This window comes from Euleptes europaea, chromosome 8, assembly GCF_029931775.1.
Source record: "Euleptes europaea isolate rEulEur1 chromosome 8, rEulEur1.hap1, whole genome shotgun sequence".
Taxonomy (NCBI): Eukaryota; Metazoa; Chordata; class Lepidosauria; order Squamata; family Sphaerodactylidae; genus Euleptes; species Euleptes europaea.
The window spans coordinates 52,071,383-52,094,527 of NC_079319.1; the positions used below are offsets into that span (position 1 = coordinate 52,071,383).

The 23,145-nt window shown below is 42.5% G+C and overlaps 1 protein-coding gene across 2 annotated transcripts in view; it reads left to right on the plus strand.

The window, feature by feature from the left end:
• TMEM241 (transmembrane protein 241) overlaps positions 1-18,467 on the plus strand; it is a 46,301-nt gene extending 27,834 nt beyond the window's left edge. The window contains exons 11-15 of one of the 2 annotated variants that reach the window (XM_056854592.1): positions 739-773; positions 1,838-1,907; positions 3,904-3,997; positions 14,555-14,619; positions 18,385-18,467. In XM_056854592.1, the coding sequence (XP_056710570.1) occupies positions 739-773; positions 1,838-1,907; positions 3,904-3,997; positions 14,555-14,619; positions 18,385-18,445 (325 nt within the window). In that variant the 3' untranslated portion in view covers positions 18,446-18,467. The remainder of the gene's footprint in view (positions 1-738; positions 774-1,837; positions 1,908-3,903; positions 3,998-14,554; positions 14,620-18,384) is intronic. The other variant, XM_056854593.1, reaches the window with a different exon arrangement.
• The last annotated feature ends 4,678 nt before the right edge of the window (positions 18,468-23,145 follow it).

Sequence of the window (23,145 nt, forward strand, 5' to 3'; positions counted from 1 at the left end):
TCAAGCCATCAGGCATGCCCCTTTCCATTACGAACAGAGGCAGAATAAAATATGCATATTTTCCACACTTGCATCATTTCTACATAATGCAGATCATTTTTCCTTGGAGAAAATTTAATTTCTTTTTAAAATGCAAAATATGTACAGTCCTCTTCGTAATTCCAAGAACCCAAAGAGAAAGGATTGTATTGGGTGGGTCATAGTCACATTAACCATTCAAACTATTGAAAGACATTTTTTGTATTAATAAAATGATGCCAATTAAAGCCATTTTTTGTATGCATTAATGTTTAGTTATAGAGAAGCAGTGTACACTGAACAGTGTATGATGTAATTTCATGCTCCAAAGCTATCAAGCTGCAGTCTTTGAAGTCTAAACTGAGAAGCAAATGGAATTTTGCCAGAGGTGAAGATGTGCGTTTCTTGCAGCAGTGTTCAGGAATAGTATGCACATTATCGTGAGTGCTTAGATGATGCACAAGAATCATCCATCAGATATTCTCAAAGTGGATAACTGTTGTATCCTAAGTGGGTACTGTCTGTCTTGCGATGACTGAAATAAAGCTACAAATAAAATTGCATGAACATAAACTTCTCATGGCTCTTTAGCTCAAATGGAGATAAACTCAGATATTTTACTGCAACTTCCATTTGGTAGATTGCTTAATAAACATCATTGATGTCTAGCTTGAGGAATGAAGGCTAATCATAAAGTATAATGTGTTTCTTTGTCTCCAGTATGGTGGTATTGGCATTTGCATCCCACCCAACAGGTAAAAATTAATGCTTTTTTAATTTTATAAGATATTTTGCTTTATTTCTTTGTGCAGTTATTTTGGAATAGATTCTGCTACATATATCTCCTCCAATCTATAGTTTCATTGTTTGTTCCAATGTGCATATGGATTTTTTCCCTATTTATTTCAGTGGAGTTAGCTACCCTACATACAGTTACATTTTGTGTAGATTGTTTCCCTGCATTACAATTAATGGGGAAGCTGTTCCATCTACCTCACAGAGTTGTTATGAGGATACAGTGGACTTTCTTCACACCACAGCCATGGCACAGAGAGAAGCATCTTTCATTTGATGGTGGAGGTGGCCAAAGAGATATTAATTGTGGCAGCCAAAGGAATAGCTGGGGGGCCTGGTCCACCTGGTCCACCTTGAAACAGAACATTGACCTCCAGGACACCTTAAAACATCCTGAGCAAGGGTATCTTGTAGGGAGGGCAAAAGAGCCGTGGTCCTGACTACATGTGGTTGTTGTTTAGGAGCACCTATCTTGGTTATTACATTAAACATTAACCCAGTGAATTCTATTAAAATATATAACCATAGCGTAATCTCAAGCATGTCTAAGAGGAGACATTTAAATCTTTTTATTCCTCCTGAAATCTCTTTTTTCCCTTACTAAAACCTGAAGTGGCTGCCCTCCTCTGGGGCTTTATTTTGTAACACAGTTCAGATTGATGGTGGGAAACAGCCACTACCTTTAAACGTTTACTGTTGCATAGTGTGGAACTAAAAGAATTAACTGACTCCGTGGGAACGAATTAGTTCCTTACAGCCATAAATACAGCACATGCATCTTGTTCAAGGAGAAACACATTCACTAACATACACTTCGGTAGCCACACTTTGAAGTGATTATAAAATTGGATGGCAAGAAAAGGGAGGGAAAGGGTCACTGTAAAAGTACCAGCAAATTAAAGAGTCCAGATACTACTAAGAACTTGTTAAAACCAACAGCAACCTGTTAATTGGATTTTCCAAATAGATTGTTAACTGTGGGTATTTTTACTAGTTTTTCCATTGAACTACCTGTATTTCTCAGGTGATCTCTTCAGTGCCTTGGATTTTCCATTCCTGTACTTCTATAGCTTTCACAGCAGTTGCTGTGCCAGGTAAGCTTACCTTATCTGACTGTGATGATGTATTTCGTAATAAGAAAAGCTGTTGTGGAATGAGCTATAGATCAATGGTAGAGAATGTGCTTTGCTTGCCAGAAATTCAGTCCTTGTCATCCCCAGTTTAAGGAATTAAAGGTGTTGGGACAGACCTTTCTTTGTCGAAGGCTTTTGGGCTGTGTAACCGTGGTCTTGGTATTTTCTTTCCTGACGTTTCGCCAGCAGTTGTGGCCAGCATCTTCAGAGGAGTGAAGATGCCTGCCGCAGCTGCTGGCGAAACGTCAGGAAAGAAAATACCAAGACCACGGTTACACAGCCCGGATAATCTACAAGAACCAAAGACCTTTCTTTGCTCAAGACTGTGCTCATTTAGATGGCCCAATAAAGGGACTCCATATAGGACTGCTTCATGTGTTCACAGCAACTTTTTAAAGCCCATTTAACAGTTAATGGTACATAAAATCTGAACACCTTTTGGGGGTCCTCATTGTATCTGAAGAAGTGAACCTAGTCCGTGAAAGTTTATGCTGGAATAAAATGTCGTTAGTTTTTAAGGTACCACAAGATTCCTGTTTATTTTTTTATGACTCAGATCAGTGAAATTGTAGCATTTGTGACAAGGATCTAGAATTAAATTGTATTGTTTGGCCAGTTACTCTCTCAGACTAATCTATCTCACAGGTTTGTTTGTTGTGAGGATAAAATGGAGGAGGATGATATAAACTGCATTGTATCCCAATTGGGGGGAAAAGCAGGTGTATAAATGAAGTAACAAAAGACTAACCAAACCCCTAGTAAATTATGTCATTTAATCCTAGTAAATTACGTTGTTTATACTGAATATTAATCATTAGTCCATAGTGTTATAGGATTGTTTGTAGGAGTAGATTTATTTCCTTGTACACTTCATTATTTATAGAACTTTGCACTTTGGGTAAAAAGAGAAAGAAGGTCTAACAACTATCTGGTTGGTTTGAACAGCAACAGTTTGGTGCCCATAATGTTACTGTTTGCGGAAAAAACTCAGTTGAGAATTTTAAATAATAATAGTGCCATCCCAACCAGAGTTACACCCTTTTAAGCCCTTTGAACTCAATTGACTTAGAAGGGTATAACTCTGCCTAGGATTGCACTGGAAGCTGCTGCACTGCCAAATCAACCGAATCATTGTGGACCAACTGTATTTGAGATCAGCTAGGCTATCCCTGAAAGATGAAAAGGTCAAAAATCAGTTTGGTGACCTCACTGCACATAGATCCATATCTGATTCATTATATGAATGTAGGTCTCTCTGTGGGTGTGGGTTAAGTATTGTTTTCTCCCTGATCTGATCATTACATCAGCAGACATTAAGCATGTGGAGTTGTGCTGGAGCTGTCTTTCTTGAAATGTTTCCATTTTTAACCTTTGGTCTTTATTTTGAAACCCACTCAAGCTAAGAAGGATTGTAATTGCTAGACCGCTGTCCTACAGAGTACCCAAACAACAACTGCTATGGTCAACCTCTCTTCGTTAAAACATATAGTCCGTTTCCAAATGGGTGTTCTAGAAGTGGGGTTCTTCCAAGATATTTAAGTTGATTCCGTTTCATTGTCTTTATATTTATGAAGAATTGTTCAACTGCTTGCTGTTTGAAGAAATGTTTTCATGAAGCAGATGTAACCCTTTCCAGCAAAACTGACAAAGTATAATACTTTTGTAGTCTGTCCTTTGTCCAAAGACACTGGGCAATTTTATATTCTCCTCATAACATCTCTGAGGATGTAAAAATAGTCACTTGTCCAAGACCCTCTAGTAAGTTTATGGCTGTGTAGGGATTTGAATTTGGACATCCTACATCCAAACCCAATGTGCCACAGCAGCATGCAGTCTTTTGTCCTACAAAGTAAATAGTAGCGTTCATTAACTGCTCATCACTTAAAGCATGTAATTATTTCTGAGGTATGTGAGCTGAAAATGTGAACTGAATGGGATTCTCTACCATTCTCCACAGTGGTCTTCTGGGATTCCTTCTGACTTTACAGACAATAAAGCTTAAAAACAGCACATCATCCGGACAATATGCAGCTTGGAACTGTTTAGCAAAGGTAAGATGATGAGAACAATCTTTCAGTGAGGTTAGGAGTATCTGTATATTGTTTAAATCTAAGCTCGTTGTCAGGATCATCTAATCTGAACCATTTTCCTCAACCACACTTTAGAGATACAATCAAGGGTGGCTATAATTAGAAGGTAAAAGCAGTAAAAGGATAGTGTCCTCTCCTCCATGGCATATAGTAGTGATTCTAATTTGCATGTGGAAGTTCAGAACCAGGCTGTAGTAGTCATTCCAGATTATTAATCTTTAATGCGGACTATCTAGCAAATGTATCTGCAGACATTACAGAGGGGAGGAAGCTAGAGGTATATCCCGGCAATAAAAGCACAGGCGTTCATTCCATGTAAGATGATGGAACTTGACTGACACTGGACACTGTGGTTGCACTTTCATTTCTGGTAAAGCCACTGTTCCAAGAGTAGGCTCCAGATCCTATCCTGAATGAAATTAGTGACAGTGGTAAAAGGTAAATGTAGTCCCCTGTGCAAACACCAGGTCATTACTGACCCATGGGGTGACGTCACATCCTGACTTTACTAGGCAGACTTTGTTTACGGGGTGGTTTGCCATTGCCTTCCCCAGTCATCTACACTTTACCCCCAGCAAGCTGGTTATTCATTTTACCGACCTCGGAAGGATGAAAGGATGAGTCAACCTTGAGCTGGCTACCTGAAACCAACTTCCATCGGGATCAAACTCAGGATGTGAGCAGAGCTTGGACTGCAGTACTGCAGTTTACCACTCTATGCCACGGGGCTCCTTAGTGACTGTAGGCAGTGGCTTAAATAAGACTAGGAATCCAGTAATATTGTATGATAATCATTAGAGTCCATTGAAATTCTTTCGTTTCTTTATTTATTTCCTAAGACATTATTCTTTGTCCCAGAACAGCCATGCTCTGTGAGTTTTGCACACTTTGCTGTCTGCACTGTCCATGTACTACTTGGTAATGTAATGCTTACCAAGCTGATCTTTGCATTTAAGGAACAGACTTGGATTGCTTTTTTTAATCTCCAAGCTTGTGCCCCGCTAAATGTGCATGTCCTCCTCAGCCCCCGCTTCTTCGCTATAGAGTACAAAATATATTTCATGAGAGATGTGTACTAGATTCTAATGTACCAGAGTAGTAAAACGTCTACCAAAAAAAATCTGTGCGGCGCAGAAGTCAGTGTGTTTCACAACACCAGAGACTGTTTCAAGCACCTACTATTATTAATCATTAATGTTTCTCATATTTGTGGAGTTAATTTTTGTACCCAAAACTTTTATCTGCCTGTGGCAAGGTAAATGTTCTCCAGTGAAGCCTATTGTTTACACCAACCTACGGACAACCAGAACACTTTAGTGCTTCCCTAGATCCGATTTCCTTAACAAGAACTAATGGGATTTATCTTACCAATATTGAGTCCAGTAACACCTTAGAGACCAACAAGATTTTTGGGGTATAAGCTTTTGAGAGTCAAAGCTCCCTTCGTCCCATCTGATAAACAGAGCTTTGATTCTAGAAAGCTTGTACCTCCTACAGACAAGGTTGTTAAGCTGCTTTTCAATGAATTCTGCCAAAAAATTGCATCATCTAGTGTGACTTTTCAACCCAGATGTTTTGCCTAATTAATTAAAAACTCTGTGTGCTTGCATGTGTACATTGCAGAAATCATACAATGTGGAAGGTAAGAAAAAATGTTATAAAATGGTCTCTAGTGAAGATTGGTTCATGAGTAGAAATAAGTTCCAAAGAAGGTTTGGCAGATTATTACATTAGTTTTTTAGCTTTTCAACTGACAGTAATTCCAGAGGGGTAGCAGTATTACAGTACAATCCAGCCCTGAGCAGAGTGACCCGTTATATGACCACTAATTTCAGTAGACTTAGATGGGGTGGAACTCTCCATAAGATTGCACTATTAGTCTGTTGCAGCAAAAGTAAATGAAAGTCCAATGGCAGCGTAGACTAAAAGTTTGGCTTTTGACAAACTCAAAGAAGCCTCTTCCATGCTTCCCTTTTTCATTTTGGAGAGCATTACTTTTTGAATTGGGAACAGATGAGCCTGTAAGAAGAAAAAGAGTTGGTTTTTATGCGCTGATTTTCTCTACCTTTAAGCAGTCTCAAACCGGCTTACAATCACCTTCCCCTCCTCTTCCAACAACAGGCACCTTGTGAAGTAGGTGAGGCTGAGAGAGTTCTGAGAGAACTGTGACTAGCCCAAGATCACCCAGCAGGTTTAATGTGGTTAATCAAACCCAGTTCTCCAGATTAGAGTCCACTTCTCTTAACCACTACACCATGCTGGCAGATCCTTAACCCAGTTCAGACGGATCCTTAACCCAGTTCTATCTCATGATGCTCAACAGGTGGAAACATAATGAATATATAAGTGCTGCTCATTTGTGGTTGTGTGGGAAGGGTGTTTGAGTAATGAGGACTATTCCACATGTTATGAAGGAGCAATGAAAAGGCAGGGTGTGATTAAAACAAGTGAGTCCTTTTCTGCCTTTGGGCAGAAGAGGTTGGTCTGAAAACCCAAAATATAGCTACTGCTGAAACTAAGCAGGTCTGATCTTCTACGATGGAACACCACCAGGAACCCATTTGTAAGCTACTCAGAGCTCCTGTTTAATGGACAAATAAAATTGGCATTTATTCAAGATTATTTATTTAGCATTTTATTAGTTTAAATTTGGGATTAAATTCCTTCTTCAGGCATGTTTTCCATATGTTTCAGAAATAATTTGTTGCATACGCATCCTTGAAAGACTGTGATTTCAATGGAACAATTCTAACTTTTAGACGAGTCATTTACTATGTGATATCCATGACCACAGGGTTTGTGTTGCATGTGTTATTTGTATTAACCACACCCACCAATAGCTGTGCACACATGCATAGTGAAATATAATCTCAGCACCCCAAAACTCTACTAGAAGAAGGGCAGATTTCAACTTTCAGACATGTGCGTCAACTTTAAAACGTGTGTGTGATTTCAGATCTGGCCTTCAGACTTGTCTCTAATTCAATACACAAATTTAAAAAATAACTGGCAGTAGTTTTGCCAAAGTACTTAATCTTCTCTTCCAATAAGAATGATAACTGACTGTTGATTAATGAACGCCATAGCCAGCCCCAAAAGAGAATAAGAAGTAAATAATTGGGTGAGAAAGCAAAGGAACAAAAATAAAAATGCTGGAAGAAGTACCTTGCCCTTAAGGATAGACATTGCTGGATTATAATTGGGGATATCTATTTATTTTAAAGTGTTTATATCTCACCCTTCCCTGTTAAAAAAAAGAATCCTTAGAGAGGGTTACAACAACTTAAAAACATAATAATCCAGTGAAACCCAAACTCTCAAACTGTATTGTTAAAACCTAATCGTTATGATCTGCCCTCCACCATATCTTGGACATTGGGAACGCATGGAGAAAGACCTCTGGTGGTCTATGTGAAAGAAGATGATTCTTGAGATCCTGTAGTCCAGACTGTTTAGAACAAGGGTCCTCCACCTTTTTGAACCTGCGGCCACTATTGGAATTCTGACAAAATGTGGTGGGTGCAGCCACAAAATGGCTGCTGCAGGAGGTGGAGCTAGCCACAAAATGGCTGCCACCGCTTGCCTTCAGTCACAATAAATGAATACTTGACAGCTGCCAGAAAAGATGTTGGCAGGTGCTATGGTGCCCACGGGAACCACATTGGGGAGCCCTGATTTAGAACTTAACTAGCACTTTAAAATGGACTTAGAATCTAACTAGCAGCTGCTATAGGTTAAGGAAAATGGGAGTAATATGTTCCTAGCAGTTCATCCCTACTGTCGGCCACATTTTGGAGCAGTTGCAGCTTCTGGGCTGTTTTCAAAGGCAGGCAGCCCCATGTACAGTGCATTATAGTAGTTTAGTCTGGAACCTAGTAGCATAGGGTTGCCAGGTCCCACTTGGGAAATACCTGGAGATTTTTGGGGCGGTGCTTATCAAGGATGTGATGTCATGTTGTGATGTCACTTTGAGGACAACCATGACATGCCTCTTTTTGTGATGTCACTTTCAGGACCACTTCCTGTGAGGTAACTTCTTTTCCTCATTTAAATTCCCTGTCTTACATTTCTTTCCACCACCACACCTCCACTTTCCCCCTCCTTTCATTACTTGTAGGCTTCCTAGGCAGCCTTGGCCTCCTTCCAGTGCTTTAATTAGCTTAAACAATTAACAATTCCCTGGTTGTTCTCCAGCATGATGTAGTGGTTAAGGTGTCGGACTAGGATCTGGGAAACCGAGGTTCAAATCCCTGCTCTACCATGGAAACTTGCTGGGTGACCTTGGCCCAGTAACACACTCTCAGCCTTGACCCTGGCAAGTATTTGGATGGGAGACCTCAAAGAAATATCAGGGTGGTGATGCGGAGGCTGGCAGTGGCAAACCACCTCTGAATGTCTCTTGCCTTGAAAACCCCACAAGAGGTCACATAAGTCAGATGTGACTTGACGGCAAAACACATGTTCACAGCAGCTTCCTTGTCTATTGCTGAACTTATAAAGCTTAGCTCCCTTGTCCGGCTAGAATACATTTATCCCACTCTTACCACAAAACTGCAAATGATGACCTTGGCTACACACACAGTGTCTCTTGCGATCTCTGAGGATTGTTGTAAGGATAACACTGAGGCTAACTAAGTGAGCCACCCTTAGCTTCATGGAGAAAGAGTAGCAAAAAAATGTGGAATGGATTTTCCTGTAAGGTCTCTGAGCCTAGCTACATTACTCTGGGACTGGAATGACAGCCCCCATAGTGCAATGACAGCCCCTGGGACTAGCAGAAGTGTTCTGGGACTGGAATGACTGGGTTCATTCCACTCTGGGGGCTGTCATTCCAGTCCCAGAACACTTCTGCTAGTCCCAGGGGCTGTCATTCCACCCCTGGGGCTGTCACTGCTGTTGCAGAATCCTTCTCCTAATCTCAGGGGCTGTCATTCCACTCCAGGGCTAGCCATTCCAGTCGCAGAACACTTCTACTAGTCCTGGGGTCTGTTATTCCAGTCCCAGAGTAATGTAGCTAGGCCCAGAGACCTTAATGGAATATCCATGTCACATTGTCTTTGCAATTTTTTGTGCTGTAACCTATTTCAAAGGAGCGCATGCAAGTCAATGGGCAATCCTGGCTCCCATTATCTTCAGTGGGCTATGCAGCCTCTCCCACTGTTTCAAATAGGCAATCCTCCCATTCATTTTAATATATCCCTTTTCCCAAGCCAGCCAAGGCCAGTGCCTGCCTCTCCTGCGGGTGAGTAAAGAGAAGCTCCTGCCTCTTGCCCAGCCCAGGCTGGGTGGAAAGAAAAGGGAGAACTCTCCTTCCCCACCCCCAGGCTGGAGGGTGAGAGACTCAAAACAGATAAAAGGAAGTATTTCTTTATACAACACATAGTTAAATTGTAGAACTCCCTTCCCCAGGATGTGGCGGTGGCTGCCAACTTGGAAGGTTTTAAGAGGGGAGTGGACATGTTCATGGAGGAGAGGGGTATTCATGACTACTAGCCAAAATGGATACTAGTCATGATGCATCCCTATTCTCTCCAGGATCAGAGGAGCATGCCTATTATCTTGGGTGCTTTGGAACACAGGCAGGATAATGCTGCTGCACGTGATGGACCTTGGTCTGATCCAGCACATCTTTTCTTATGTTCTTATGAGGGGGAAAGATGGGCACCTTGGAAGAGCAGCCGGCTCCGGGAGAACTCTCCCCCCCCCCACACCAGCTAAGGGCAGCTGCTGCTTCATTTCCAGCCCAGGCTGGGAGGAAAGAAAACGGGGGGGGGGGGAGAGAGAGAGATGCACTTGGAAACACAGCTGGCTCCAGGTCGGGAGAACTACCCTCCCACTCCAACAAAGGAAAGTTGCGGCTTCTTTCCAGCCCAGGCTGGAAGGAAAGAAAACGGGGGCGGGGGAAGAGATGCACTTGGAAACAAAGCAGACTCCAGTCCAGGTCGGGAAAACTACCCCGGGGACTCGGGGAGGGAGGCGGACTCGGGTTAGGAGGAGCAACGTACCAACCTACCTCCTCTAGCGACTAGCAAGCCAACAGTGGAGGCCAGCCACGTGCGGCCGCTTTTAAGGCGGCACTGCCGCTCTGTGTTGGCAGAGCAAAATTATAGAGCGTCGACATTTTTTCTCCCGCCGGAAGTTTTTCAGCAGCGGGCAGAGGAAGATAATAGCGGTAGTTTGCCTGCCATTACTGGGAACATGGCCAAATCCCTTCTGCCTAGGAAAAGGCACAGTGGGGGGATTTAAAAAGTCCCCTCCTGCTGTTTACCTGCTCCAGATTTCTCCCACTAGCCAGTTCCCCCCTCCCCCGCATGTGTCTTGAAGTATTCTTGCAAACACAGGAACTTTGATGCAATAACAGAGGGCTGTACCTTAAGATTGCAATTGTACTTTTCCAGCATATTTTAATCAAATGCTCTTAAAATTTATTGCTATGCATTTGATTTCATGAATGTTTCCTGAAAAGCTTTGTAACATTTTATCTTCTCATGGAAAATTAAATGTTGCAGTTATTCTTTTCATTCCATTCTGCTATAATAAAAAATAACTCATCAGTTCTTTTCCATTACATCACCTGAGAAGCAGCAGAAACACTCCCAAAGTGGCAGAATCAAGGCTTTGGCTGTATTATTCTTGGGGCTTGTAGATCAGAAGCAGGAAAGTCGTTTGTTATTTGGCCTGGGAATTGTTTGCCTTTGAATTATGTTCTCCCAAAGGAGTACTGAATTGGAAATGAAACTGGAAATGGAAAATTAGCACCAATTTCCATGGCGCGCTCTCTCTCTCTCTCTCTCTCTCTCTCTCTCTCTCTCTCTCTCTCTCTCTCTCTCTCTCTCTCTCTCTCTCTCTCTCTCTCTCACACACACACACACACACACACACACACACACACACTGCTGTAAATAAAAAGGAAATGATTTCAAATCCTTTGAAAGTATCTTTAATTCAAAATATCCTTTACTGTCCAACATTTCCATCCCCAGAGCTTGCTCTCAGTATATTCTAGCTCTGCTAAAAGGAGTTCCTTGCAACTAGTTTTTCTTCTAACCAATTTAAAATTCCCTGAGGATGAACACTTTGTACACCTAATGGGTTTTTACACTGTCAAGCATCTCTGCCCTTGGGATTTTTGCAGCATAAGAAGCAGCCTCTGTATATGTGTGTGTGTGTGTGTTTGTCTAGCCTCTTCTCCCATCTCTGTACACATCCATGTAATGTACATTGCAAACCTTTGGAATGTTACCTCTGCATTCTGCATGCCACCTACCACACAGTCAATGCTGAAGCCTTGTGGGAAATACTTTTAGGATTGTGGTGGAGAAGTTTTGGTACCTTTAAACACACCATAAATGGTTGATAATTAATTGCAAATCATAAGAGAATCTGGTGGTTATGATTTCCAAAAGTCCCCAGGTTCTTCTGGGAAAATGTCTCTTCCTAGCTGCTGCATCATCACACTTGGGGCTTGCCCTGTGTAAGTTCTCAAGAACTGAGAAGGGCTGAATAGGCTCTCCTCAGCCTCCATGAGCGCTGAAATTTAATTGCCATGAGGGCTGATAACACAGTGGAGGTTAACTAAGTTAAGAAGAGAAAAATCCACAAATAGAGTGTTTAAATTGCTGGAGGAGACTATATATGAGACTAGTAACATATAAGAGGGAAATGGCAATTACATTAAATAAATGCTGAAACCAAGGTCTGGGTGACTGAGGTCTCTCTACTGGCATGTAGTGCATCTGATGAAGTGAGCTCTGGTTTACGAAAACTTCATGAAAACTGGGACAAATTGTGTTAGACTTTAAGGTGCCTCTGGACTTCTACGTTATTGCTGCAATAGACTAACATGGCTAGCTCTCAGGAATTATTTTTGTAAGGCCGAATCTGTGAAAGCTATTCTAGGATTTCCCCCCTCAAACTCTGTGTTCAAGCCTTTGTCTGACTTATAGTGCTGCTGTCTTTATTGCTGTATTCTTGTTAAGTCTGAATGTGTAAATGTACTAAGATTCTCTAAGTAGGGTACTCTACGGAATCTACTCATCAATACAGCACAGGGAAAAGCATTTAGCCTAGCCAAAAGAAAAGCCCTCTGATATTTTGGACAGTCAGAACACAAAGAGGCAAAGTACAATGAAATCTGAATAAAACAATTCATAAGAACAGCATAACATTAAAAACAGTAAAAAATGGTAGCAATTTGTCTTGAATGAATACAACAAGGTAGGGATACAGGTGAAGGAACAACAAAACATATCTTTTCTGAAATATTTGAGAAAGATCTTCACCTGGCTTCTAAAACTCAGTAGTGTAGGCACCCAGGCAAATACATATGAAGGAAAAGCATTCTACATATGAGGTGTCACAACTGAAAAGGCCCCATCTCTGGTTGCCACCCTCTTTCTTCAGAAGGCACATAAAGCAGGCCGCCTAAGTAGGGTTGCCAGATTCCCCCCTCTCCTCTGGCGGGAGGTTTTTCGGGACAGAGTTGAGGCAAAGATTGTGCATGCATACCCGGAAGTGCCGCATCGCAAGGGGCCGTTTACCACTCAAACTCACAGCTGACCCTCAGCGGGTCAGTGGGCAGCCAGGTGGATTGGCAGGGGTTTGCCTGCCACCACCTGGCACTTGGCCACCCTATGACTAAGCAAGTTCAGATGGGAGCAGGTGGTTCTTTAGAGTTCTTAATTCTGTTTCCCTTCATAACCATCAGAGAGAAGAGTGACTGATTGAGAGAGCAATTATAAGCGGTCTATCAGAAAACTACTCAGGTCTCTTCAGTAGGGCTTTCTCCAGAAACATATTTCCAGGATAGCACTGTGACTTGTACCACAGACTCTCTGGAGGATGTTCAGCAAGAATTACCCCTAGTCCAGGTCCCGCATCACAATGCCGCCTGATTCTGTGTGTGTGTGTGAGCGGGAGATTGAGATCTTACTTCATTCATTTCTGTCAAGGATTCCACAGGATAAAAATACACTTATCGTATTAATCCAGATAAAGCCTTGTTTGTATTAAAAACAATGCAATCATTCATATTTAAATTTAGAAAGTGGAAAGATTACGGTCCAAGTTAGAGTACTGTGCTTGTGGTTTTGTCCCTAAGCAAATTGCACAGTTGAACGCTCTAATGTTTCCCCTTCATTTGTGCTTTAAAAAAAAAAAAAAAAAAAAAACAGCAAATTGGCACATACTATTTTTCTTCTTCTCACATTGCTTTCCCTCAATTTGCCTTTGATTTTGGCTATGTTTTGTTTGTTTGGGATTGCAGACTTTTTATATAAGTTTGTCTTATGTAACTAGCAGGGTGTGGCAATTATTCAATGAATTTGCCTTATAGTTGCATTGCTGGGGGTTTTGATATTTGTTACTGAAAGGAAGATGTGAAACTCCACAGTTTCCTGGTTACTTTGGATGACTGAAAGATTTTTGACCCCGGCTAGTATTTGGATGGGGGACCTCCAAAGAATATCAGGGTTGTGACGGGGAGGCAGGCAATGGCAGAGCACCTCTGAATGTCTCTTGCCTTGAAAACCCTACAGGGTTGCCATAAATCAGCTGTGACTTGATGGCCAAAAAAAATTGCAGTGTATATTTCTATTCTCAAAAAGCCTATAAACTGTATTCTCAAAAAGCCTATAAAACTATAAACTGTCTTTCTGTTCTGCTTTTCCGTTCAGTAATGCTAAACTGGTCTCAGCATTCTGTCCCTACTAGATCATTTTCTTTCCTTATCAGACTGTTTTTGAGGTTTTCCCCCCATCGGTTAATTTACCAAGTAACATTTTTCTGCATACCTGACAAGCTCCCTAAGTATATAGACTCCCCTGCATTGCCTGTGAGTGGCCCCAATGTGTGGCTTTTGTTGTCCAGAATATAATCCAGACAGTTCACTATTGGCTATAGTAATGAAAGTTGGGGATAGAAAGTATTTGGTAGTCCATATTTATTCACAGCAATGGCAGCAGCAGAATGGCTTCAAAAATAAATAATCGGTATCGTGGAGCAGCCAGGTAGAAAAAAATGTACTAAATTATTTCAGTTGAGCACTATCTTTTTTTCTATGAATGGGGTTCTTAGGATTAGCTTTGCTGATTATTATGTATAGAATTTTAACTTTTTTACTTTCCTTAACAGCTACATTTCAGCTTTGCCATAGTTATAAAGAGAATGTTAAAACAAAAAAATTAAAGCCATAACAATTTCTTCCTAAATTTCTACACGTTTTGGAGAGAAAGTGAAAGGAAAGTTGGCAAAGGGTGTGGGCTCAAATGGTGGCCTGCAAGAATAACAAGCTTTTGCTTCATCTCCGGCTCCACCTATTAATTGGTAGGAGAAGGCATTGTACTCTGTAATTAAGCATTAATTAATCTTCCTGTTAAATTGAATAGCCCTAATTTTCAGGTGTTAATCTCCCTGTAGCCTCCCCCACACATATGCACAAACAGATGTTTAGTTTATTTAGGATGAACGTAACAGGAAGTTGATGTAACAAGACGTCATTGTTTTTGCTACCTTTTCTAGGTTATCACAGCTGGTCTGTCCCCAATCATCTTTGAGATGGTAGTGAACGTTTCAACAGCCTGTTGGTATGTATCACAAGGATTTTTTTTTTATTTCCACATTATGCTCCTTTGTTCTTTTGGATATTAAAAGGTCTATCTAACCACCAATAGTGATTGGTAAAAAAAGAAAGTTTTGAATTTGTGTTTAACATGAAATTAATTGTTTGTTTTGTTTTTACTGAGAATTAGGTATGTGCATTTGGAGATGCCTTTGCTTAAATTAGCTATTTCAGGTCAGCTCTGAGATTCCAAGTGACCCCAAATACTCCTGAAATTCTAGGATTAATGATACTTTATCTTCCAGAATTTCAGGAGTGTTTCATATTTCAGAGAGGCAGCAGCAAGAAAGGAGGGAAGAAGGGAGAGAGATTAGCCATGCCAGGCTGTCAGTTCTGTGGCATGTGGCCCTTTTAAACTTTAAAGGGCCATTATCTTCTGTGGAAAGAGCTGGCCTCCAAACTGAAGGCACCAGGCCTGTTCTTCTTAAAAACAATAATCCTTTAAAATTTAAAGGGACCATGCATTGCCAAACAGCTGGGGTGGGGTTACTGAAGAAGGGCCTGGCCCCAAAAGCTAGATCTACCACCTGTAGGAAATAATGGAGCCATTATTTCTTATGGGCAGTAGAGAGGCTAGGTCTACAACACACAGGAGTAATGGACCTGGTATTTCCTATGGGCAGTAGATCTAGCATCTAAGGCCAGATCTCTGCTGTTCAATGACTAAGGGCTGTTATTTTCAATGAGGGTAGATCTTCCCTTAGAAAACAACAGGCTTTTAAAATTTAAAGGGCACTTGTGCTACCACACAGCTGAGAGCTGGGGTGCACTTCCTCTCTACCCATTCCTGCTGCCTGGGGGTGGGGGCAGGAATGCACCAAAAACCATTTTAATTTTGGGTCAGGGTTTTTTTTTTTAAGGGGGGCATTATTTTTGCATACTGGATTCCAAAAAGCCAAAACTCTGCCCAGATCTAATTACAGTAACAACCCCCCTGAAATTTCAGCATACCGAAAATAATGCTCTTTTTTAAAAAAAAAAAGAAGAGGAGGAAAGAATTTTTGTGAATTTTTGAAGTGCGCTCCACTACTGAGAATATCAAAGCAGTTTCCAAATATTAGTCACCGATGTATCAGTTCCATAGACATGGGTTTTAATTGTAGGATGGAAGTTTTAGGTTTGCACTTTGTAAAAATCACAGCCGAGCACTTTGCCTACTGACATGATGGCTCTTTGTGTGTGTTAATTTTAAGGGCAATTCACATGTCTTGTAGACATCTGGCAAATTGCTCTCCCAATGCTGACGTCCAGAGCAAAGTTTATTTGTGCTATGAACTTTAGTTTTGGGCATAAACTGTGATTATTTATTTAGTATAATTTTAATCTATTTCATATTTATCATAGTCTTTCTCCAAAGAGCTCAGGGTAGTGTTCATGGCTCCATTCTGTCTTCACTATGTTCTGGTATCCTAGAAAGAGGCTGAGAGACACTGACCGCCCCAATGTTACCCAGAATAAAACAGGCATCTAGTGGCCCTAACAGGATTCATTCCAGCATAAGCATTTGTGAATCAGAGCTCACATCGTCAGATGCACAAGGAGTATATCCATCAGGGTGATTTATGTCTACGATGGAAGGGGTGTTGGAGTGTTACCAAAAGAGGTCGGTTCAAACAAGATCCAGTATTGCTCGGTAGGCTTTGAAGCTGAAGGAGGAATCTGAACCCTGGGTGTCCCTGACCCAAATTCTAACCACTACATTGCATTAACTTAATGATTCAATATGCCACCAGCAGCAGGCAGCTGTGAAATTGGTTGGGAAATGTTTGGACTTTGGGGTCATGCATCTACTTTGTCACGGGGCCCCTAGAAAACAAGGCCACAATTTTGAAGAGAGAATCCAAAATCACCTAAAGATCATTGAACTGGTCCCATGAAGTAAATAATGGCTGAAGCCGGTAGTGGTTAAAAGTGGCAGACTCTAAACTGGAGAACCAGGTTTGATTCCCCATTCCTGGCAGTCTGCTTGGGTGACCTTGGGCTAATCACAGTTCTCTTAGAGCTCTCTCAGCCTCACCTACCTCACAAGGTGTCTGTTGTGGGGAGAGGAAGGGAAAGTGATTGTAAGCCACTTTGAGACTCCTTAAGGTAGAGAAAAGTGGGGTATAAAAACCTACACAAATAATTATAAAAGGTTTGTAAAATAGGTAAGGCATATAGTGGGGTATATGTGTATTGACATTTGTCAATTATCTACAAAAATATATTAAATGGGACAATGTGACAATTACATCATTGCATTCTACACAGCAGCATATATCACAGGTTAAATATGTTGCGTTTTGAGTGCCTGCAAAGGCCATCCGGTTGTGAACACAAAGAGAATGAGTTGTTTAGCTGCTGCAGTTCAGCAGGGCAGAACAAAGACAGCCATGCAGCGGAAGTGCAAACACGGTGCAATGTGTGGGCTGGACACAACAAACGAAGTATCAAACAGATCTCTGTTGCTCCCTTTCCCAGATAGCAGAACGGCCAGGAAATGAGAGGAAAATTAATGCAGGTAGATGTAACAATGGGAGCTGAAATGTGACTGAAGTTAACTGAAATGAAAGAGTGTGTTTGTGTGTCTCTTGCCTCAGAAAAGAACGAGAGGGTTTAAAAAAAACAAAAAACAAATATTCCAAGTAAGTTAATTGTTAATTTAAAACTTTTACTGGAAGCCTAGTGCAATGCAAAAGTTAGTCTCACTGAGTTTGATAGGAATTACTCTCAAGTAAGTGTGCGTAGGAGGTTTCGAATGGAATTCTCCTCCCCTCAGCTTCCCTCCATAAATGGTGTCTGTATTTGTGTGCTATTTCTATGCATAACAGAATAATTATAAAACAGGATATTGTTAATAGTGTTACATAAGAAGCTGCTCTTTTCAGGAACAATGAAACTTGCATGGTTTACAAAACAGCTCAATGAAGTTAAGAATCTAAGTGAGCGTAATTCTATTAAAATCCCAGACAGCTTTGTCAGTTTTACATGTTTTCCATGTAAAAATGGCTTTTCACCAATAAAGTCTACAAATGTTTGTTTTATTCATAACACTCTGTAAGGCGCTTTGCTATTTCATAAACTAAGCCTTGTCGTTAAATGCGAGGTCGGAACAGTTAATTGTTGTAAAGGAAAGGGAGGCGACCCAGCGTCTCCCTGATTTTCCTTAAGTGCAAAGTTAGAAAAACCCTGAAGATGTGATCTGCCCTGGCCCAGGATGAATGAGGTATGAGTTGATGCCCTTTCGAAATCACCGCCAATGCCACTGAACTCGGCTACCTTTGGAATCCCGTGCCGGGGCTCCTTCGTGTCACTTGTGAAATTAGAACAGAGTAGGAAACGTCATGGCTATAATTGTGGACGAAGAAGCCAGGAGTCAGGGAAAGGGCCCTTGCAGTACATTCTTCACTGGCCCTTGTGTGCCGTGCCAGTCTGACAGACTGTTATATAAATTGGTGATAGGAAATAAGTGATCCACCCAGTCCCCCAAAACATTTGCCTACTACTACTTCAAGATTTTGCTTAGCAAAGGTCCTCCTGAACTTTGCTCAGTCGTGTTGGAATTGGAAAATATGGAGAAAGATGCCAGGTAGCTTCCAGTTTGACACCAGACTATTTTTCAGTTAACTGCCTATTAACACCTTGCACGTCTGTTCAATCCTGGGAATTGTTGCATTCTTTAAAAATGTTTTGTCTGGGGTCCAAAGTAATCTGGGATCTTTTAAAAATAAAACCTCTGTTCTCTTCACAGTCTTTTTCTTGGTGCATTTGCTGAAGTCTTGCTTCTTTACACTGAAAGGAGTGGCTCATGAACAGGGACAAATGGAGGAAGAAGAAGAACCACACTCTTCCTTTGGAAATAAATTGCCAATGGCTATGAAATCTGAATAAAAGCCAGGAGGAGAAGTGGCAACAATGAAGATGTGTAATCAGAACTGCAAATGATCTAATTTCCTCAGGCTTGGTTAAGAGGAACACCAACTGTATTACGGTGGAGAACCTCACCCAAACCAGGATTGCGATTATGAAGCTACCTGTTTACCCTCAGTGGTCGTCCTGCTTCCTTTAAGAATCCCACCACTCAGAATATGATGGCTGTGCCTTCATCACACGCTGGGGAATATATGATCATGTTGGCGAGAGCAGACTGTGGTTTGGGAAAACATTGTAGGTGTGGCATGGAATGGGAAAGGTCAGAGTACATATAAACATAATGTTTGGGGCCAGCATGATTTTGATCCTTATGAGAGCCAGTGTGGTGTAGTGGTTAGAGAGGTGGTTTGGAGTGGTGGACTCGTCTGGAGAACCAGGTTGGTTTCCCCACTCCTACACATGAAGCCAGCTGGGTGACCTTGGGCTAGTCTCTTAGAGCTCTCTCAGCCCCACCTACCTCACAGGGTGTCTGTTGAGGGGAGGGAAAGGTAAGCTGGTTTTATTCTTCCTTAAGTGGTAGAGTAAGGTGGCATATAAAAACCAACTCTTCTTCTTTCCTTCTCTTCTTCTCTCTTCACATGGAACATAAACCTACATGTACAGCAGACACTTCCTAATTTCTCTATCGAGCTTGTTCTCTCTCTGGGGAAGGAGGTCATCTTATGTTGGATGTTTCCGTCCTCTGCTACTCTGGGAGGCAGGTCAAAAGAACTTCCTGTCCATTGGAGGGAATGCCCCTCCTCTTCCAGTTCTTTCCTGCCTCGCTTGGGAGAAGCAGCTTCATTACAGCTCTCTGCTGACACTATAGGGAAAGTTCCATCTTTCATTTTCTTCTATTTGTAATTCTATTCTATACTGTACTACACTATAACACTAACTATCTTCTATTGTGCTGTCCCTGCCTTGTCTTTCTCCTCTTAATTCCTGAGGGAAATTTACTGAGGGAAAAATATCCCACCTAAACAAAATGGCGGATGGCCCGGACAGCATTCTGGTCCCGAGAGACTTAGACCCCGGTCTCCTCATTAGTTCATCCCAGAGTCTCAACAAGCCCCCTAGCAACCACTCTGGCGGCTCTAAGGGAAAGAGCAAAAAAGGCGGGGGCAACTTCCCTTAAAAGGAAACTAGCTGACTCGACTCCAGGCACGGGGAAAAAAGATTGCCGCGCAAGCTGCCTCGGCTCAAAGCGCTATTTTAAATTGCGTGCCTGTCGCTCCCAGCACTTTTGCCATCGCCGCGGAGGTTGGAACCCAGCGAAGCGAGCTGGACCCTGCGGCGGTTGCCACCTCCTCCCTGCCTGCGTCTCTTCAGATGGCAATTCCGGCGTCCCAGATGACGACTTTGACTACAGAGGGTACAGTAACATCGGTCCCTCGGGGTTTAGAGGCAGCTGCTCCCGCATCCTCTATAGAGGTGGGAGGTATGGCACAGCTAAGAGTGGAGCTGGCAGCCCTAATTAAGGACGCGTTTGCAGATGGCTTAGGAGCCATGCAGTCGGTCTCTCCGGCTCCCTCTGTCAGCGGCATTAACTCCGCGTCCCGCCTTGATGACCCAGGGGAAGGGAGTAGCTCTTCCTTTCGCCAACCTACTGGGGAGGGGGTCCCCTGGCCCACTAAGGCGGCGTGCAAAGCCCCTACAAAGGAGCCAGTAGTTAACATTTCCCCCCCAACTTCCTCAGACGAGGAGGAGGAGGAGGAAGGGGAATTTTCTGACTCGAAGGAGCCTATAACAGAAGAGCAGCAACTTAAGCTTTTCAGCCCAGAGGATTTCCAATCCCTCATGAACAAGACCCTAGCTGCTCTCGACCTTGTCGGGGAACCAGACTCCCAACCCAAAGAGAACCCCTTTGGGTCAAAGGAGTTCTTCCACAAGCATAATGTGTCACCTAGGGTTATACCTGTGCCTGATTATTTCTTAACCTTGATCAAGGCAGAGTGGGACAAGCCCATGGCGTTTCGCCAGGCCCCTGCCATAGCCAGACGGTTTTACAGCCTTGCCAACAACGCAGCTGGAATACTTAAAATCCCATCGGTGGAAAGCCCCATTACTGTCCTCCACTCTTCGGATTTAGTCACTGAAGAGGGGTCTAGCATGATAAAGGACCCAGTAGACAGGAAGGCCGACTTTGCATGCAAGAAGACCCATGAAGCGGCTTCCTGGGCTATCAATTCTATCACCTCAGCCCTGATCTCCAGGGTGGCCATTTTTTGGACTAGGAAACTAGCCCAACTTATCCCAGCGGATGACAGAAACGCCCTGGAAGGCACCTCTAGAATCCTCAAAGCAGTTTCATTTTTGGCAGACTCCACCCTAGACACGATGTCCTTTGCGGCCAGAGCCATGTCTACCATCATTGCCTCTAGAAGGTCCCTTTGGCTACGTCCTTGGCCAGTGGAGCACTGATCTAAGTCCATGCTAATGGGATTCCCCTACCAGGGTAATAAATTGTTTGGGGACAAGCTAGATGAGATTTTGGTGGAAACCAAAGATAAGAAGGCACTCCCTAAGAGCCTTCGCAGAGGGTCTAGGGGTTTTGTCCCACAGAATTCCTTTCGTCCCTACGGGGCACAGACCAGGTATAGGCTGGACCAACGTAAAAAGCAATGGAATTACCGGAATTCCTTTCGTAGAGGAGGACGTGGCTCCAAACCTGCCCGCTTCACCAACTTTCAGTCTGACAGGGGAGACAAGGGGCCGCAACAGACAAAACAGTGATGCCCCGTTTCCGCCTGTGGGGGGCAGGCTAGCATCGTTTCTTCACCAGTGGGAATCCTCCCGCCCAGACCACTGGGTATACCAAATAGTCTCTATAGGATACAAGATAGAATTCGAAAGAGCCCCTCCAGACTGCTTTGTAATCTCTCCAAATTTCTTCCACAAGGAGAAATGGCTAAGAACAGTGGCTGCTCTTCAACACCTCCTAGAAATCCAAGCCATTGAGCCAGTGACTCCCCTGGTCATTTATTAATTGGTCTGCTCTTACTAACTAATGTTTTTATCATTGTCTCCTCTTGAAGGATACGATCTCAAGTTATTACCTTTACACTTGTTATACTGGTTAGTTCTCCTGTCTGTTTGTCTCTATGAAGTTTGCGTTAAGAGTTTTTTAGCTCAGAAAGTTATAGAACTGGAAAAGGAGGGGCATTCCCTCCAATGGACAGGAAGTTCTTTTGACCTGCCTCCCAGAGTAGCAGAGGACGGAAACACCCAACATAAGATGACCTCCTTACCCCAGAGCAGAAGGAGCCTTCACGGTGAGTACCAAGGCTCGTTTCTTCATCACTTCTGCCCCTTTCCTCCATTATTGTGGACCATTGGCCGTTCTTTGTTTTTGCTTGTTTGTTTAAGGCACTGCATGTTTGAGTATCCATTTAAACTATCATACAGAATCTGATTTTTTTATGAAGAAACAACATTATGTGTGACTGTGGATCACATGAGATATCACCCTGCCGGTACCGTATGTCCCCAGCGGGCTAGCTGTGCTGACATTTCACAACTTCTGTTCTTCCCATAGGATTTTGTTATTTCATATGTTGTGGGACCAGTAGGAAATGGATCAGTGGGTAAGTTCTGCTCAGGTAACAGCCAGATCATGCTTTCAAACAGAGCTGGTGAGGCCCTCTGTGGTGTGGTGACTATTTGTGTAAATGGCTAATTTGGTAGTCATGGTGCCTTTTCATAGCATATGGATTCTGGAATTCTTTCTGAAGTACGGATATTAATCATGAGGTGGCAAGCCATGTTCTCATCACTTACTTGTAACCTAGCATGTCAGAAAAGGTCACACACACGCACAGACAAAAAAACCACTCTGACTTGACAATATCACTTTAGAAACCATCTCAGCTGTTTGTCTGTGGCAGGTGAACAGAGATGTGGGCCTCAATAGACGGCTCAGTATAGGCTTCATTTTTGGCAAGGAGAAGCTTAGTAGTTCAGATGGTTAACTTTTGTGCCTATGTATACATGATTATAAGGAATTCCAGTTGCATACCAGGGTCTTAACAGTAATCACGTCGAGGACTGGTATTTATAAGCCTCTGTGTGAAAGCACAAGAACAATTATTACTTCTGAAATACGTTGCAAAACTGCATTGCTCATTACAGCCTTGCTATGGTCACTTAAGGAGTTGCATACCCTGTATTACTTCAGAGGATTAGAAAAGCTATGTTCCTTGTGGGACACCTTTGTCTTCTTTTTAAAAAAAAGATATCAAGGACTAATTGACAGTATCCACTATTAAAGCCATCGTGGTGTAGTGGTTAAGAGCGGCGGACTGTAATCTGGAGAACTGGGTTCGATCCCCCACTCTTCCACATGAAGTCTGCTGGGTGACCTTGGGCCAGTCGCAGTTCTCTCAGAACTCTCTCAGCCCAAGCAGGGGCTGGCAATGGCAAACCATGTCCAAATGTCTCTTGCCTTGAAAACCCTACGGGGTCGCCATAAGTCAGCTAAGACTTTACGGCACTTTCCACCCCCACCACCCCCTGTGAAAATGGGTGCTCGATTTCATTCAATTGAGCAGTAAAAAGAAGCACAGGTTTCATTTACTCGTTTGTAAGATGGAAATACACA